The following is a 20071-nucleotide window of genomic DNA, read 5'->3' on the forward strand; positions in this document are numbered from 1 at the left end:
ACACTACCTCAACACGACCACAGTACGACCATAATGCAGGTAACACTACCTCAACACGACCACAGTAGGACCATAATGCAGGTAACACTACCTCAACACGACCACAGTAGGACCATAATGCAGGTAACACTACCTCAACACGACCACAGTAGGACCATAATGCAGGTAACACTACCTCAACACGACCACAGTACGACCATAATGCAGGTAACACTACCTCAACACGACCATAATGCAGGTAACACTACCTCAACACGACTACAGTACGACCATAATAGAGGTAACACTACCTCAACACGACCACAGTACGACCATAATGCAGGTAACACTACCTCAACACGACCACAGTACGACCATAATGCAGGTAACACTACCTCAACACGACCACAGTAGGACCATAATGCAGGTAACACTACCTCAACACGACCATAATGTAGGTAACACTACCTCAACACGAACATAATGTAGGTAACACTACCTCAACACGACCATAATGTAGGTAACACTACCTCAACACGACCACAGTACGACCATAATGTAGGTAACACTGCATCAACACGACCATAATGTAGGTAACACTACCTCAACACGACCATAATGCAGGTAACACTACCTCAACACGACCATAATGTAGGTAACACTACCTCAACACGACCATAATGTAGGTAACACTACCTCAACACGACCACAGTACGACCATAATGCAGGTAACACTACCTCAACACGACCATAATACAGGTAACACTACCTCAACACGACCATAATGTAGGTAACACTGCATCAACACGACCATAATGTAGGTAACACAACCTCAACACGACTATAATGTAGGTAACACTGCATCAACACGACCATAATGTAGGTAAAACTACCTCAACACGACCATAATGCAGGTAACACTACCTCAACACGACCATAATGTAGGTAACACTACCTCAACACGACCATAATGCAGGTAACACTACCTCAACACGACCACAGTACGACCATAATGTAGGTAACACCACCTCAACACGACCATAATGTAGGTAACACTACCTCAACACGACCATAATGTAGGTAACACTACCTCAACACGACCATAATGCAGGTAACACCACCTCAACACGACTACAGTACGACCATAATGCAGGTAACACCACCTTAACACAACCACAGTACGACCACAATGCAGGTAACACTACCTCAACACGACCACAGTACGACCATAATGCAGGTAACACCACCTCAACACGACCACAGTACGACCATAATGCAGGTAACACCACCTCAACACGACCACAGTACGACCATAATGTAGGTAACACTACCTCAACACGACCATAATGTTGGTAACACTACCTCAACATGACCATAATGTAGGTAACACTACCTCAACACAACCATAATGTACGTAACACTACCTCAACACGACCATAATGCAGGTAACACCACCTCAACACGACCATAATGTAGGTAACACTACCTTAACACAACCACAGTACGACCATAATGCAGGTAACACTACCTCAACACGACCATAATGTAGGTAACACTACCTCAACACGACCATAATGTAGGTAACACTACCTCAACACGACCATAATTTAGGTAACACTGCATCAACACGACCATAATGTAGGTAACACTACCTCAACACGACCATAATGTTGGTAACACTACCTCAACACGATCATAATGTAGGTAACACTACCTCAACACGACCATAATGTAGGTAACACTACCTCAACACGACCATAATGTTGGTAACACTACCTCAACATGACCATAATGTAGGTAACACTACCTCAACTTGACCATAATGCAGGTAACACCTTTCAACATGACTACAGTACGACCATAATGCAAGGAGCACCACCTCAACACGACCATAGTACGACCATAATGCAGGTAACACTACCTCAACAGGACCACAGTACGACCATAATGCAGGTAACACTACCTCAACACGACCATAATGTAGGTAACACTACCTCAACACGACCATAATGCAGGTAACACCACCTCAACACGACCACAGTACGACCATAATGCAGGTAACACTACCTCAACACGACCATAATGTAGGTAACACTACCTCAACACGACCATAATGTAGGTAACACTACCTCAACACGACCACAGTACGACCATAATGCAGGTAACACCACCTCAACACGACTACAGTACGACCATAATGCAGGTAACACTACCTCAACACGACCACAGTACGACCATAATGCAGGTAACACCACCTCAACACGACTACAGTACGACCATAATGCAGGTAACACTACCTCAACACGACCACAGTACGACCATAATGCAGGTAACACTACCTCAACACCACCATAATGCAGGTAACACTACCTCAACACGACCACAGTACGACCATAATGCAGGTAACACTACCTCAACACGACCACAGTAGGACCATAATGCAGGTAACACTACCTCAACACGACCACAGTAGGACCATAATGCAGGTAACACTACCTCAACACGACCACAGTAGGACCATAATGCAGGTAACACTACCTCAACACGACCACAGTAGGACCATAATGCAGGTAACACTACCTCAACACGACCACAGTACGACCATAATGCAGGTAACACTACCTCAACACGACCATAATGCAGGTAACACTACCTCAACACGACTACAGTACGACCATAATAGAGGTAACACTACCTCAACACGACCACAGTACGACCATAATGCAGGTAACACTACCTCAACACGACCACAGTACGACCATAATGCAGGTAACACTACCTCAACACGACCACAGTAGGACCATAATGCAGGTAACACTACCTCAACACGACCATAATGTAGGTAACACTACCTCAACACGATCATAATGTAGGTAACACTACCTCAACACGACCATAATGTAGGTAACACTACCTCAACACGACCACAGTACGACCATAATGTAGGTAACACTGCATCAACACGACCATAATGTAGGTAACACTACCTCAACACGACCATAATGCAGGTAACACTACCTCAACACGACCATAATGTAGGTAACACTACCTCAACACGACCATAATGTAGGTAACACTACCTCAACACGACCACAGTACGACCATAATGCAGGTAACACTACCTCAACACGACCATAATGCAGGTAACACTACCTCAACACGACCATAATGTAGGTAACACTGCATCAACACGACCATAATGTAGGTAACACAACCTCAACACGACTATAATGTAGGTAACACTGCATCAACACGACCATAATGTAGGTAAAACTACCTCAACACGACCATAATGCAGGTAACACTACCTCAACACGACCATAATGTAGGTAACACTACCTCAACACGACCATAATGCAGGTAACACTACCTCAACACGACCACAGTACGACCATAATGTAGGTAACACCACCTCAACACGACCATAATGTAGGTAACACTACCTCAACACGACCATAATGTAGGTAACACTACCTCAACACGACCATAATGCAGGTAACACCACCTCAACACGACTACAGTACGACCATAATGCAGGTAACACCACCTTAACACAACCACAGTACGACCACAATGCAGGTAACACTACCTCAACACGACCACAGTACGACCATAATGCAGGTAACACCACCTCAACACGACCACAGTACGACCATAATGCAGGTAACACCACCTTAACACAACCACAGTACGACCACAATGCAGGTAACACTACCTCAACACGACCACAGTACGACCATAATGCAGGTAACACCACCTCAACACGACCACAGTACGACCATAATGCAGGTAACACCACCTCAACACGACCACAGTACGACCATAATGTAGGTAACACTACCTCAACACGACCATAATGTTGGTAACACTACCTCAACATGACCATAATGTAGGTAACACTACCTCAACACAACCATAATGTACGTAACACTACCTCAACACGACCATAATGCAGGTAACACCACCTCAACACGACCATAATGTAGGTAACACTACCTTAACACAACCACAGTACGACCATAATGCAGGTAACACTACCTCAACACGACCATAATGTAGGTAACACTACCTCAACACGACCATAATGTAGGTAACACTACCTCAACACGACCATAATTTAGGTAACACTGCATCAACACGACCATAATGTAGGTAACACTACCTCAACACGACCATAATGTTGGTAACACTACCTCAACACGATCATAATGTAGGTAACACTACCTCAACACGACCATAATGTAGGTAACACTACCTCAACACGACCATAATGTTGGTAACACTACCTCAACATGACCATAATGTAGGTAACACTACCTCAACTTGACCATAATGCAGGTAACACCTTTCAACATGACTACAGTACGACCATAATGCAAGGAGCACCACCTCAACACGACCATAGTACGACCATAATGCAGGTAACACTACCTCAACAGGACCACAGTACGACCATAATGCAGGTAACACTACCTCAACACGACCATAATGTAGGTAACACTACCTCAACACGACCATAATGCAGGTAACACCACCTCAACACGACCACAGTACGACCATAATGCAGGTAACACTACCTCAACACGACCATAATGTAGGTAACACTACCTCAACACGACCACAGTACGACCATAATGCAGGTAACACCACCTCAACACGACTACAGTACGACCATAATGCAGGTAACACTACCTCAACACGACCACAGTACGACCATAATGCAGGTAACACCACCTCAACACGACTACCGTACGACCATAATGCAGGTAACACTACCTCAACACGACCATAATGCAGGTAACACTACCTCAACACGACCACAGTACGACCATAATGCAGGTAACACTACCTCAACACGACCACAGTACGACCATAATGCAGGTAACACTACCTCAACACGACCACAGTAGGACCATAATGCAGGTTACACTACCTCAACACGACCACAGTACGACCATAATGCAGGTAACACTACCTCAACACGACCATAATGCAGGTAACACTACCTCAACACGACTACAGTACGACCATAATGCAGGTAACACTACCTCAACACGACCATAATGTTGGTAACACTACCTCAACATGACCATAATGTAGGTAACACTACCTCAACACAACCATAATGTACGTAACACTACCTCAACACGACCATAATGCAGGTAACACCACCTCAACACGACCATAATGTAGGTAACACTACCTTAACACAACCACAGTACGACCATAATGCAGGTAACACTACCTCAACACGACCATAATGTAGGTAACACTACCTCAACACGACCATAATGTAGGTAACACTACCTCAACACGACCATAATTTAGGTAACACTGCATCAACACGACCATAATGTAGGTAACACTACCTCAACACGACCATAATGTTGGTAACACTACCTCAACACGATCATAATGTAGGTAACACTACCTCAACACGACCATAATGTAGGTAACACTACCTCAACACGACCATAATGTTGGTAACACTACCTCAACATGACCATAATGTAGGTAACACTACCTCAACACGACCATAATGCAGGTAACACCTTTCAACATGACTACAGTACGACCATAATGCAAGGAGCACCACCTCAACATGACCATAGTACGACCATAATGCAGGTAACACTACCTCAACACGACCACAGTACGACCATAATGCAGGTAACACTACCTCAACACGACCATAATGTAGGTAACACTACCTCAACACGACCCATAATGTAGGTAACACTACCTCAACACGACCATAATGCAGGTAACACCACCTCAACACGACCACAGTACGACCATAATGCAGGTAACACTACCTCAACACGACCATAATGTAGGTAACACTACCTCAACACGACCACAGTACGACCATAATGCAGGTAACACCACCTCAACACGACTACAGTACGACCATAATGCAGGTAACACTACCTCAACACGACCACAGTACGACCATAATGCAGGTAACACCACCTCAACACGACCACAGTACGACCATAATGCAGGTAACACTACCTCAACACGACCATAATGTAGGTAACACTACCTCAACACGACCATAATGTAGGTAACACTACCTCAACACGACCACAGTACGACCATAATCCAGGTAACACCACCTCAACACGACTACAGTACGACCATAATGCAGGTAACACTACCTCAACACGACCACAGTACGACCATAATGCAGGTAACACCACCTCAACACGACTACAGTACGACCATAATGCAGGTAACACTACCTCAACACGACCACAGTACGACCATAATGCAGGTAACACTACCTCAACACGACCACAGTACGACCATAATGCAGGTAACACTACCTCAACACGACCATAATGCAGGTAACACTACCTCAACACGACTACAGTACGACCATAATAGAGGTAACACTACCTCAACACGACCACAGTACGACCATAATGCAGGTAACACTACCTCAACACGACCACAGTAGGACCATAATGCAGGTAACACTACCTCAACACGACCATAATGTAGGTAACACTACCTCAACACGATCATAATGTAGGTAACACTACCTCAACACGACCATAATGTAGGTAACACTACCTCAACACGACCACAGTACGACCATAATGCAGGTAACACTACCTCAACACGACCATAATGCAGGTAACACTACCTCAACACGACCATAATGTAGGTAACACTGCATCAACACGACCATAATGTAGGTAACACTACCTCAACACGACCATAATGCAGGTAACACTACCTCAACACGACCATAATGCAGGTAACACCACCTCAACACGACCACAGTACGACCATAATGCAGGTAATACTACCTCAACACGACCATAATGTAGGTAACACTACCTCAACACAACCATAATGCAGGTAACACTACCTCAACACGACCATAATGCAGGTAACACCACCTCAACACGACCACAGTACGACCATAATGCAGGTAATACTACCTCAACACGACCATAATGTAGGTAACACTACCTCAACACGACCATAATGCAGGTAACACTACCTCAACACGACCACAGTACGGCCATAATGTAGGTAACACCACCTCAACACGACCATAATGTAGGTAACACTACCTCAACACGACCATAATGTAGGTAACACTACCTCAACACGACCATAATGCAGGTAACACCACCTCAACACGACTACAGTACGACCATAATGCAGGTAACACCACCTTAACACAACCACAGTACGACCACAATGCAGGTAACACTACCTCAACACGACCACAGTACGACCATAATGCAGGTAACACTACCTCAACACGACCACAGTACGACCATAATGCAGGTAACACTACCTCAACACGACCACAGTAGGACCATAATGCAGGTAACACTACCTCAACACGACCATAATGTAGGTAACACTACCTCAACACGATCATAATGTAGGTAACACTACCTCAACACGACCATAATGTAGGTAACACTACCTCAACACGACCACAGTACGACCATAATGCAGGTAACACTACCTCAACACGACCATAATGCAGGTAACACTACCTCAACACGACCATAATGTAGGTAACACTGCATCAACACGACCATAATGTAGGTAACACTACCTCAACACGACCATAATGCAGGTAACACTACCTCAACACGACCATAATGTAGGTAACACTACCTCAACACGACCATAATGCAGGTAACACCACCTCAACACGACCACAGTACGACCATAATGCAGGTAACACTACCTCAACACGACCATAATGTAGGTAACACTGCATCAACACGACCATAATGTAGGTAACACTACCTCAACACGACCATAATGTAGGTAACACTGCATCAACACGACCATAATGTAGGTAACACTACCTCAACACGACCATAATGTAGGTAACACTGCATCAACACGACCATAATGTAGGTAACACTACCTCAACACGACCATAATGCAGGTAACACTACCTCAACACGACCACAGTACGACCATAATGCAGGTAACACTACCTCAACACGACCATAATGTAGGTAACACTACCTCAACACGACCATAATGCAGGTAACACTACCTCAACACGACCATAATGCAGGTAACACTACCTCAACACGACCACAGTACGACCATAATGCAGGTAACACTACCTCAACACGACCATAATGTAGGTAACACTACCTCAACACGACCATAATGCAGGTAACACTACCTCAACACGACCATAATGCAGGTAACACTACCTCAACACGACCACAGTACGACCATAATGTAGGTAACACCACCTCAACACGACCATAATGTAGGTAACACTACCTCAACACGACCATAATGTAGGTAACACTACCTCAACACGACCATAATGCAGGTAACACCACCTCAACACGACTACAGTACGACCATAATGCAGGTAACACCACCTTAACACAACCACAGTACGACCACAATGCAGGTAACACTACCTCAATACGACCACAGTACGACCATAATCCAGGTAACACCACCTCAACACGACTACAGTACGACCATAATGCATGTAACACTACCTCAACACGACCACAGTACGACCATAATGCAGGTAACACCACCTCAACACGACTACAGTACGACCATAATGCAGGTAACACTACCTCAACACGACCACAGTACGACCATAATGCAGGTAACACTACCTCAACACCACCATAATGCAGGTAACACTACCTCAACACGATCACAGTACGACCATAATGCAGGTAACACTACCTCAACACGACCACAGTACGACCATAATGCAGGTAACACTACCTCAACACGACCACAGTAGGACCATAATGCAGGTAACACTACCTCAACACGACCACAGTACGACCATAATGCAGGTAACACTACCTCAACACGACCATAATGCAGGTAACACTACCTCAACACGACTACAGTACGACCATAATAGAGGTAACACTACCTCAACACGACCACAGTACGACCATAATGCAGGTAACACTACCTCAACACGACCACAGTACGACCATAATGCAGGTAACACTACCTCAACACGACCACAGTAGGACCATAATGCAGGTAACACTACCTCAACACGACCATAATGTAGGTAACACTACCTCAACACGATCATAATGTAGGTAACACTACCTCAACACGACCATAATGTAGGTAACACTACCTCAACACGACCACAGTACGACCATAATGCAGGTAACACTACCTCAACACGACCATAATGCAGGTAACACTACCTCAACACGACCATAATGTAGGTAACACTGCATCAACACGACCATAATGTAGGTAACACTACCTCAACTAGACCATAATGCAGGTAACACTACCTCAACACGACCATAATGTAGGTAACACTACCTCAACACGACCATAATGCAGGTAACACCACCTCAACACGACCACAGTACGACCATAATGCAGGTAACACTACCTCAACACGACCATAATGCAGGTAACACTACCTCAACACGACCATAATGTAGGTAACACTGCATCAACACGACCATAATGTAGGTAACACTACCTCAACACGACCATAATGTAGGTAACACTGCATCAACACGACCATAATGTAGGTAACACTACCTCAACACGACCATAATGCAGGTAACACTACCTCAACACGACCACAGTACGACCATAATGCAGGTAACACTACCTCAACACGACCATAATGTAGGTAACACTACCTCAACACGACCATAATGCAGGTAACACTACCTCAACACGACCACAGTACGACCATAATGTAGGTAACACCACCTCAACACGACCATAATGTAGGTAACACTACCTCAACACGACCATAATGTAGGTAACACTACCTCAACACGACCATAATGCAGGTAACACCACCTCAACACGACTACAGTACGACCATAATGCAGGTAACACCACCTTAACACAACCACAGTACGACCACAATGCAGGTAACACTACCTCAATACGACCACAGTACGACCATAATGCAGGTAACACCACCTCAACACGACCACAGTACGACCATAATGCAGGTAACACCACCTCAACACGACCACAGTACGACCATAATGTAGGTAACACTACCTCAACACGACCATAATGTTGGTAACACTACCTCAACATGACCATAATGTAGGTAACACTACCTCAACACAACCATAATGTACGTAACACTACCTCAACATGACCATAATGCAGGTAACACCACCTCAACACGACCATAATGTAGGTAACACTACCTTAACACAACCACAGTACGACCATAATGCAGGTAACACTACCTCAACACGACCATAATGTAGGTAACACTACCTCAACACGACCATAATGTAGGTAACACTACCTCAACACGACCATAATTTAGGTAACACTGCATCAACACGACCATAATGTAGGTAACACTACCTCAACACGACCATAATGTTGGTAACACTACCTCAACACGATCATAATGTAGGTAACACTACCTCAACACGACCATAATGTAGGTAACACTACCTCAACACGACCATAATGTTGGTAACACTACCTCAACATGACCATAATGCAGGTAACACCTTTCAACATGACTACAGTACGACCATAATGCAAGGAGCACCACCTCAACACGACCATAGTACGACCATAATGCAGGTAACACTACCTCAACACGACCACAGTACGACCATAATGCAGGTAACACCACCTCAACACGACCATAATGCAGGTAACACCACCTCAACACGACCACAGTACGACCATAATGCAGGTAACACTACCTCAACACGACCATAATGTAGGTAACACTACCTCAACACGACCACAGTACGACCATAATGCAGGTAACACTACCTCAACACGACCACAGTACGACCATAATGCAGGTAACACCACCTCAACACGACTACAGTACGACCATAATGCAGGTAACACTACCTCAACACGACCATAATGCAGGTAACACTACCTCAACACGACCACAGTACGACCATAATGCAGGTAACACTACCTCAACACGACCACAGTACGACCATAATGCAGGTAACACTACCTCAACACGACCACAGTAGGACCATAATGCAGGTAACACTACCTCAACACGACCACAGTACGACCATAATGCAGGTAACACTACCTCAACACGACCATAATGCAGGTAACACTACCTCAACACGACTACAGTACGACCATAATGCAGGTAACACTACCTCAACACGACCACAGTACGACCATAATGCAGGTAACACTACCTCAACACGACCACAGTACGACCATAATGCAGGTAACACTACCTCAACACGACCACAGTAGGACCATAATGCAGGTAACACTACCTCAACACGACCATAATGCAGGTAACACTACCTCAACACGATCATAATGTAGGTAACACTACCTCAACACGACCATAATGTAGGTAACACTACCTCAACACGACCACAGTACGACCATAATGCAGGTAACACTACCTCAACACGACCATAATGCAGGTAACACTACCTCAACACGACCATAATGTAGGTAACACTGCATCAACACGACCATAATGTAGGTAACACTACCTCAACACGACCATAATGCAGGTAACACCACCTCAACACGACCACAGTACGACCATAATGCAGGTAACACTACCTCAACACGACCATAATGCAGGTAACACCACCTCAACACGACCACAGTAGGACCATAATGCAGGTAACACTACCTCAACACGACCATAATGCAGGTAACACTACCTCAACACGACCATAATGCAGGTAACACTACCTCAACACGACCACAGTACGACCATAATGCAGGTAACACTACCTCAACACGACCATAATGTAGGTAACACTACCTCAACACGACCATAATGCAGGTAACACTACCTCAACACGACCACAGTACGACCATAATGTAGGTAACACCACCTCAACACGACCATAATGTAGGTAACACTACCTCAACACGACCATAATGCAGGTAACACCACCTCAACACGACCACAGTACGACCATAATGCAGGTAACACTACCTCAACACGACCACAGTACGACCATAATGCAGGTAACACCACCTCAACACGACCACAGTAGGACCATAATGAAACCAGAACACAGACCGGTCAAAATGTTGCAGTAATCTGTTTTTTTACACTACTTTTGAACTGACAGCAGAGTTTTTTTTGTTCATGATCTCTTGACTCCTCCCCTGTGTGTGTGTGATTGACAGGCGATAGACAGTATCCATGGTGTGGGTGTGTTCTGCCTGGGGTTAGTTCCAGCCAACACCCTCCCTAAGACCCCCCTGGGGGGTATACACCTGTCTGAGACCAAACAGCTCTACCTGGAGGGGGGGCTGCACCCCTGTAACGTGCTCATGTGTCCTCACACCTGTGTTACCAACCTGCCCAAACCACGACAGAAACAACCAGGTGAGACAGACAGAGAAAAAGAGAGAGAGAGACACAGTGAGAGAGAGAGGGACAGAAAGAGAGAGACCTAGAGACAGAGCTAGAGAGGCAGAGAGGGAGTGTGAGTGAGTGAGTGAGTGAGTGAGTGAGTGAGTGAGTGAGTGAGTGAGAGAGTGAGAGTGAGAGAGATAGGAACCTAGAGACGGAGCTAGAGAGAGAGAGAGAGAGACCTAGAGACGGAGCTAGAGAGAGAGAGAGAGAGACCTAGAGACGGAGCTAGAGAGAGACAGAGAGAGTGAGAGGGACCTAGAGACGGAGCTAGAGAGAGACAGAGAGAGTGAGAGGGACCTAGAGACGGAGCTAGAGAGAGAGTGAGATGGACCTAGAGACGGAGCTAGAGAGAGACAGAGAGAGTGAGAGGGATCTAGAGACGGAGCTAGAGAGAGACAGAGAGAGTGAGAGGGATCTAGAGACGGAGCTAGAGCGAGACAGAGAGAGTGAGAGGGATCTAGAGACGGAGCTAGAGAGAGACAGAGAGAGTGAGAGGGACCTAGAGACGGAGCTAGAGAGAGACAGAGTGAGAGGGACCTAGAGACGGAGCTAGAGAGAGACAGAGAGAGTGAGAGGGACCTAGAGACGGAGCTAGAGAGAGACAGAGAGAGTGAGAGAGAGACCTAGAGACGGAGCTAGAGAGAGACAGAGAGAGTGAGAGGGACCTAGAGACGGAGCTAGAGAGAGACAGAGAGAGTGAGAGGGACCTAGAGACGGAGCTAGAGAGAGACAGAGAGAGTGAGAGGGACCTAGAGACGGAGCTTGAGAGAGACAGAGAGAGAGAGAGGAACCTAGAAACAGAGAGAGTGAGAGGGACCTAGAGACGGAGCTAGAGAGAGACAGAGAGAGTGAGAGGGACCTAGAGACGGAGCTAGAGAGAGACAGGGAGATTGAGAGGGACCTAGAGACGGAGCTAGAGAGAGAGAGAGAGAGACCTAGAGACGGAGCTAGAGAGAGAGAGAGAGAGACCTAGAGACGGAGCTAGAGAGAGACAGAGAGAGTGAGAGGGACCTAGAGACGGAGCTAGAGAGAGACAGAGAGAGTGAGAGGGACCTAGAGACGGAGCTAGAGAGAGAGTGAGATGGACCTAGAGACGGAGCTAGAGAGAGACAGAGAGAGTGAGAGGGATCTAGAGACGGAGCTAGAGAGAGACAGAGAGAGTGAGAGGGATCTAGAGACGGAGCTAGAGAGAGACAGAGAGAGTGAGAGGGATCTAGAGACGGAGCTAGAGAGAGACAGAGAGAGTGAGAGGGACCTAGAGACGGAGCTAGAGAGAGACAGAGAGAGTGAGAGGGACCTAGAGACGGAGCTAGAGAGAGACAGAGAGAGTGAGAGGGACCTAGAGACGGAGCTAGAGAGAGACAGAGAGAGTGAGAGACGGAGCTAGAGAGAGACAGAGAGAGTGAGAGGGACCTAGAGACGGAGCTAGAGAGAGACAGAGAGAGTGAGAGGGACCTAGAGACGGAGCTAGAGAGAGACAGAGAGAGTGAGAGGGACCTAGAGACGGAGCTTGAGAGAGACAGAGAGAGAGAGAGGAACCTAGAAACAGAGAGAGTGAGAGGGACCTAGAGACGGAGCTAGAGAGAGACAGAGAGAGTGAGAGGGACCTAGAGACGGAGCTAGAGAGAGACAGGGAGAGTGAGAGGGACCTAGAGACGGAGCTAGAGAGAGACAGAGAGAGTGAGAGAGAGAGAGTGAGAGGGACCTAGAGACGGAGCTAGAGAGAGACAGAGAGAGTGAGAGGGACCTAGAGACGGAGCTAGAGAGAGACAGAGAGAGTGAGAGGGACCTAGAGACGGAGCTAGAGAGAGACAGAGAGAGTGAGAGGGACCTAGAGACGGAGCTAGAGAGAGACAGAGAGAGTGAGAGAGAGAGAGAGTGAGAGGGACCTAGAGACGGAGCTAGAGAGAGACAGAGAGGGAGTGTGAGTGAGTGAGTGAGTGAGTGAGAGAGAGAGAGTGAGAGAGACCGAGAAACACAGAGAGAGAGAGAGAGAGAGAGGAACCTAGAGACGGAGCTAGAGAGAGACAGAGAGAGAGAGAGAGACCTAGAGACGGAGCTAGAGAGAGACAGAGAGAGAGAGAGAGACGGAGCTAGAGAGAGACAGAAGAGTGAGAGGGACCTAGAGACGGAGCTAGAGAGAGTGAGAGGGACCTAGAGACGGAGCTAGAGAGAGACAGAAGAGTGAGAGGGACCTAGAGACGGAGCTAGAGAGAGACAGAGAGAGTGAGAGAGACCTAGAGACGGAGCTAGAGAGAGACAGAGAGAGTGAGAGGGACCTAGAGACGGAGCTAGAGAGAGACAGAGAGAGTGAGAGGGACCTAGAGACGGAGCTAGAGAGAGACAGAGAGAGTGAGAGGGACCTAGAGACGGAGCTAGAGAGAGACAGAGAGAGTGAGAGGGACCTAGAGACAGAGAGAGTGAGAGGGACCTAGAGACAGAGCTAGAGAGAGACAGAGAGAGAGAGAGAGAGAGAGACGGAGCTAGAGAGAGACAGAAGAGTGAGAGGGACCTAGAGACGGAGCTAGAGAGAGTGAGAGGGACCTAGAGACGGAGCTAGAGAGAGACAGAAGAGTGAGAGGGACCTAGAGACGGAGCTAGAGAGAGACAGAGAGAGTGAGAGGAACCTAGACGGAGCTAGAGAGAGACAGAGAGAGTGAGAGAGACCTAGAGACGGAGCTAGAGAGAGACAGGGAGAGTGAGAGGGACCTAGAGACGGAGCTAGAGAGAGACAGTGAGAGGGACCTAGAGACGGAGCTAGAGAGAGACAGAGAGAGTGAGAGGGACCTAGAGACAGAGCTAGAGAGAGACAGAGAGAGAGAGAGGGACCTAGAGACGGAGCTAGAGAGAGACAGAGAGAGTGAGAGGGACCTAGAGACAGAGAGAGTGAGAGGGACCTAGAGACAGAGCTAGAGAGAGACAGAGAGAGTGAGAGGGACCTAGAGACGGAGCTAGAGAGAGACAGTGAGAGGGACCTAGAGACGGAGCTAGAGAGAGACAGAGAGAGTGAGAGGGACCTAGAGACAGAGCTAGAGAGAGACAGAGAGAGAGAGAGGGACCTAGAGACGGAGCTAGAGAGAGACAGAAGAGTGAGAGGGACCTAGAGACGGAGCTAGAGAGAGACAGAGAGAGTGAGAGGAACCTAGACGGAGCTAGAGAGAGACAGAGAGAGTGAGAGAGACCTAGAGACGGAGCTAGAGAGAGACAGAGAGAGTGAGAGGGACCTAGAGACGGAGCTAGAGAGAGACAGAGAGAGTGAGAGGGACCTAGAGACGGAGCTAGAGAGAGACAGAGAGAGTGAGAGGGACCTAGAGACGGAGCTAGAGAGAGACAGAGAGAGTGAGAGGGACCTAGAGACAGAGAGAGTGAGAGGGACCTAGAGACAGAGCTAGAGAGAGACAGAGAGAGGGAGAGGGACCTAGAGACGGAGCTAGAGAGAGACAGAGAGAGTGAGAGGGACCTAGAGACGGAGCTAGAGAGAGACAGAGAGAGTGAGAGGGACCTAGAGACGGAGCTAGAGAGAGACAGTGAGAGGGACCTAGAGACGGAGCTAGAGAGAGACAGAGAGAGTGAGAGGGACCTAGAGACAGAGCTAGAGAGAGACAGAGAGAGAGAGAGGGACCTAGAGACGGAGCTAGAGAGAGACAGAAGAGTGAGAGGGACCTAGAGACGGAGCTAGAGAGAGACAGAGAGAGTGAGAGGAACCTAGACGGAGCTAGAGAGAGACAGAGAGAGTGAGAGAGACCTAGAGACGGAGCTAGAGAGACAGAGAGAGTGAGAGGGACCTAGAGACGGAGCTAGAGAGAGACAGAGAGAGTGAGAGGGACCTAGAGACAGAGAGAGTGAGAGGGACCTAGAGACAGAGCTAGAGAGAGACAGAGAGAGTGAGAGGGACCTAGAGACGGAGCTAGAGAGAGACAGAGAGAGTGAGAGGGACCTAGAGACGGAGCTAGAGAGAGACAGAGAGAGTGAGAGGGACCTAGAGACGGAGCTAGAGAGAGACAGAGAGAGTGAGAGGGACCTAGAGACGGAGCTAGAGAGAGACAGAGAGAGTGAGAGGGACCTAGAGACAGAGCTAGAGAGAGACAGAGAGAGTGAGAGGGACCTAGAGACGGAGCTAGAGAGAGACAGAGAGAGTGAGAGGGACCTAGAGACGGAGCTAGAGAGAGACAGAGAGAGTGAGAGGGACCTAGAGACGGAGCTAGAGAGAGACAGAGAGAGTGAGAGGGACCTAGAGACGGAGCTAGAGAGAGACAGAGAGAGTGAGAGGGACCTAGAGACGGAGCTAGAGAGAGACAGAGAGAGTGAGAGAGAGAGAGAGTGAGAGGGACCTAGAGACGGAGCTAGAGAGAGACAGAGAGGGAGTTAGAGTGAGTGAGTGAGTGAGTGAGTGAGAGAGAGTGAGAGAGACCGAGAAACACAGAGAGAGAGAGAGGAACCTAGAGACGGAGCTAGAGAGAGACAGAGAGAGAGAGAGAGACCTAGAGACGGAGCTAGAGAGAGACAGAGAGAGAGAGAGAGACGGAGCTAGAGAGAGACAGAAGAGTGAGAGGGACCTAGAGACGGAGCTAGAGAGAGTGAGAGGGACCTAGAGACGGAGCTAGAGAGAGACAGAAGAGTGAGAGGGACCTAGAGACGGAGCTAGAGAGAGACAGAGAGAGTGAGAGGAACCTAGACGGAGCTAGAGAGAGACAGAGAGAGTGAGAGAGACCTAGAGACGGAGCTAGAGAGAGACAGGGAGAGTGAGAGGGACCTAGAGACGGAGCTAGAGAGAGACAGAGAGAGTGAGAGGGACCTAGAGACGGAGATAGAGAGAGACAGAGAGAGTGAGAGGGACCTAGAGACGGAGCTAGAGAGAGACAGAGAGAGTGAGAGGGACCTAGAGACAGAGAGAGTGAGAGGGACCTAGAGACAGAGCTAGAGAGAGACAGAGAGAGTGAGAGGGACCTAGAGACGGAGCTAGAGAGAGACAGTGAGAGGGACCTAGAGACGGAGCTAGAGAGAGACAGAGAGAGTGAGAGGGACCTAGAGACAGAGCTAGAGAGAGACAGAGAGAGAGAGAGGGACCTAGAGACGGAGCTAGAGAGAGACAGAAGAGTGAGAGGGACCTAGAGACGGAGCTAGAGAGAGACAGAGAGAGTGAGAGGGACCTAGAGACGGAGCTAGAGAGAGACAGAGAGAGTGAGAGGGACCTAGAGACGGAGCTAGAGAGAGACAGAGAGAGTGAGAGGGACCTAGAGACAGAGAGAGTGAGAGGGACCTAGAGACAGAGCTAGAGAGAGACAGAGAGAGTGAGAGGGATCTAGAGACGGAGCTAGAGAGAGACAGAGAGAGTGAGAGGGATCTAGAGACGGAGCTAGAGAGAGACAGAGAGAGTGAGAGGGACCTAGAGACGGAGCTAGAGAGAGACAGAGAGAGTGAGAGGGACCTAGAGACGGAGCTAGAGAGAGACAGAGAGAGTGAGAGGGACCTAGAGACGGAGCTAGAGAGAGACAGAGAGAGTGAGAGAGAGACCTAGAGACGGAGCTAGAGAGAGACAGAGAGAGTGAGAGGGACCTAGAGACGGAGCTAGAGAGAGACAGAGAGAGTGAGAGGGACCTAGAGACGGAGCTAGAGAGAGACAGAGAGAGTGAGAGGGACCTAGAGACGGAGCTTGAGAGAGACAGAGAGAGAGAGAGGAACCTAGAAACAGAGAGAGTGAGAGGGACCTAGAGACGGAGCTAGAGAGAGACAGAGAGAGTGAGAGGGACCTAGAGACGGAGCTAGAGAGAGACAGGGAGAGTGAGAGGGACCTAGAGACGGAGCTAGAGAGAGACAGAGAGAGTGAGAGAGAGAGAGTGAGAGGGACCTAGAGACGGAGCTAGAGAGAGACAGAGAGAGTGAGAGAGACCTAGAGACGGAGCTAGAGAGAGACAGAGAGAGTGAGAGGGACCTAGAGACGGAGCTAGAGAGAGACAGAGAGAGTGAGAGGGACCTAGAGACGGAGCTAGAGAGAGACAGAGAGAGTGAGAGAGAGAGAGAGTGAGAGGGACCTAGAGACGGAGCTAGAGAGAGACAGAGAGGGAGTGTGAGTGAGTGAGTGAGAGAGAGAGAGTGAGAGAGACCGAGAAACACAGAGAGAGAGAGAGAGAGAGAGGAACCTAGAGACGGAGCTAGAGAGAGACAGAGAGAGAGAGAGAGACCTAGAGACGGAGCTAGAGAGAGACAGAGAGAGAGAGAGAGACGGAGCTAGAGAGAGACAGAAGAGTGAGAGGGACCTAGAGACGGAGCTAGAGAGAGTGAGAGGGACCTAGAGACGGAGCTAGAGAGAGACAGAAGAGTGAGAGGGACCTAGAGACGGAGCTAGAGAGAGACAGAGAGAGTGAGAGAGACCTAGAGACGGAGCTAGAGAGAGACAGAGAGAGTGAGAGGGACCTAGAGACGGAGCTAGAGAGAGACAGAGAGAGTGAGAGGGACCTAGAGACGGAGCTAGAGAGAGACAGAGAGAGTGAGAGGGACCTAGAGACGGAGCTAGAGAGAGACAGAGAGAGTGAGAGGGACCTAGAGACAGAGAGAGTGAGAGGGACCTAGAGACAGAGCTAGAGAGAGACAGAGAGAGAGAGAGAGAGAGAGAGAGAGACGGAGCTAGAGAGAGACAGAAGAGTGAGAGGGACCTAGAGACGGAGCTAGAGAGAGTGAGAGGGACCTAGAGACGGAGCTAGAGAGAGACAGAAGAGTGAGAGGGACCTAGAGACGGAGCTAGAGAGAGACAGAGAGAGTGAGAGGAACCTAGACGGAGCTAGAGAGAGACAGAGAGAGTGAGAGAGACCTAGAGACGGAGCTAGAGAGAGACAGGGAGAGTGAGAGGGACCTAGAGACGGAGCTAGAGAGAGACAGTGAGAGGGACCTAGAGACGGAGCTAGAGAGAGACAGAGAGAGTGAGAGGGACCTAGAGACGGAGCTAGAGAGAGACAGAGAGAGTGAGAGGGACCTAGAGACAGAGAGAGTGAGAGGGACCTAGAGACAGAGCTAGAGAGAGACAGAGAGAGTGAGAGGGACCTAGAGACGGAGCTAGAGAGAGACAGTGAGAGGGACCTAGAGACGGAGCTAGAGAGAGACAGAGAGAGTGAGAGGGACCTAGAGACAGAGCTAGAGAGAGACAGAGAGAGAGAGAGGGACCTAGAGACGGAGCTAGAGAGAGACAGAAGAGTGAGAGGGACCTAGAGACGGAGCTAGAGAGAGACAGAGAGAGTGAGAGGAACCTAGACGGAGCTAGAGAGAGACAGAGAGAGTGAGAGAGACCTAGAGACGGAGCTAGAGAGAGACAGAGAGAGTGAGAGGGACCTAGAGACGGAGCTAGAGAGAGAGGGACCTAGAGACAGAGCTAGAGAGAGACAGAGAGAGTGAGAGGGACCTAGAGACGGAGCTAGAGAGAGACAGAGAGAGTGAGAGGGACCTAGAGACGGAGCTAGAGAGAGACAGAGAGAGTGAGAGGGACCTAGAGACGGAGCTAGAGAGAGACAGTGAGAGGGACCTAGAGACGGTGCTAGAGAGAGACAGAGAGAGTGAGAGGGACCTAGAGACAGAGCTAGAGAGAGACAGAGAGAGAGAGAGGGACCTAGAGACGGAGCTAGAGAGAGACAGAAGAGTGAGAGGGACCTAGAGACGGAGCTAGAGAGAGACAGAGAGAGTGAGAGGAACCTAGACGGAGCTAGAGAGAGACAGAGAGAGTGA

At 48.4% G+C, this 20071-nt stretch overlaps 1 protein-coding gene across 5 annotated transcripts in view; it reads left to right on the forward strand.

The window, feature by feature from the left end:
- LOC139583506 (disco-interacting protein 2 homolog C-like) overlaps positions 1 to 20071 on the forward strand; it is a 58632-nt gene that overhangs the window by 16953 nt on the left and 21608 nt on the right. For all 5 annotated transcript variants that reach the window (XM_071414666.1, XM_071414662.1, XM_071414664.1 and 2 more), the window contains exon 22: positions 12127 to 12328. In XM_071414666.1, coding sequence (XP_071270767.1) covers positions 12127 to 12328 — 202 coding nt within the window. The remainder of the gene's footprint in view (positions 1 to 12126; positions 12329 to 20071) is intronic.

This window comes from Salvelinus alpinus, chromosome 8 (assembly GCF_045679555.1).
Source record: "Salvelinus alpinus chromosome 8, SLU_Salpinus.1, whole genome shotgun sequence".
NCBI lineage: Eukaryota > Metazoa > Chordata > Actinopteri > Salmoniformes > Salmonidae > Salvelinus > Salvelinus alpinus.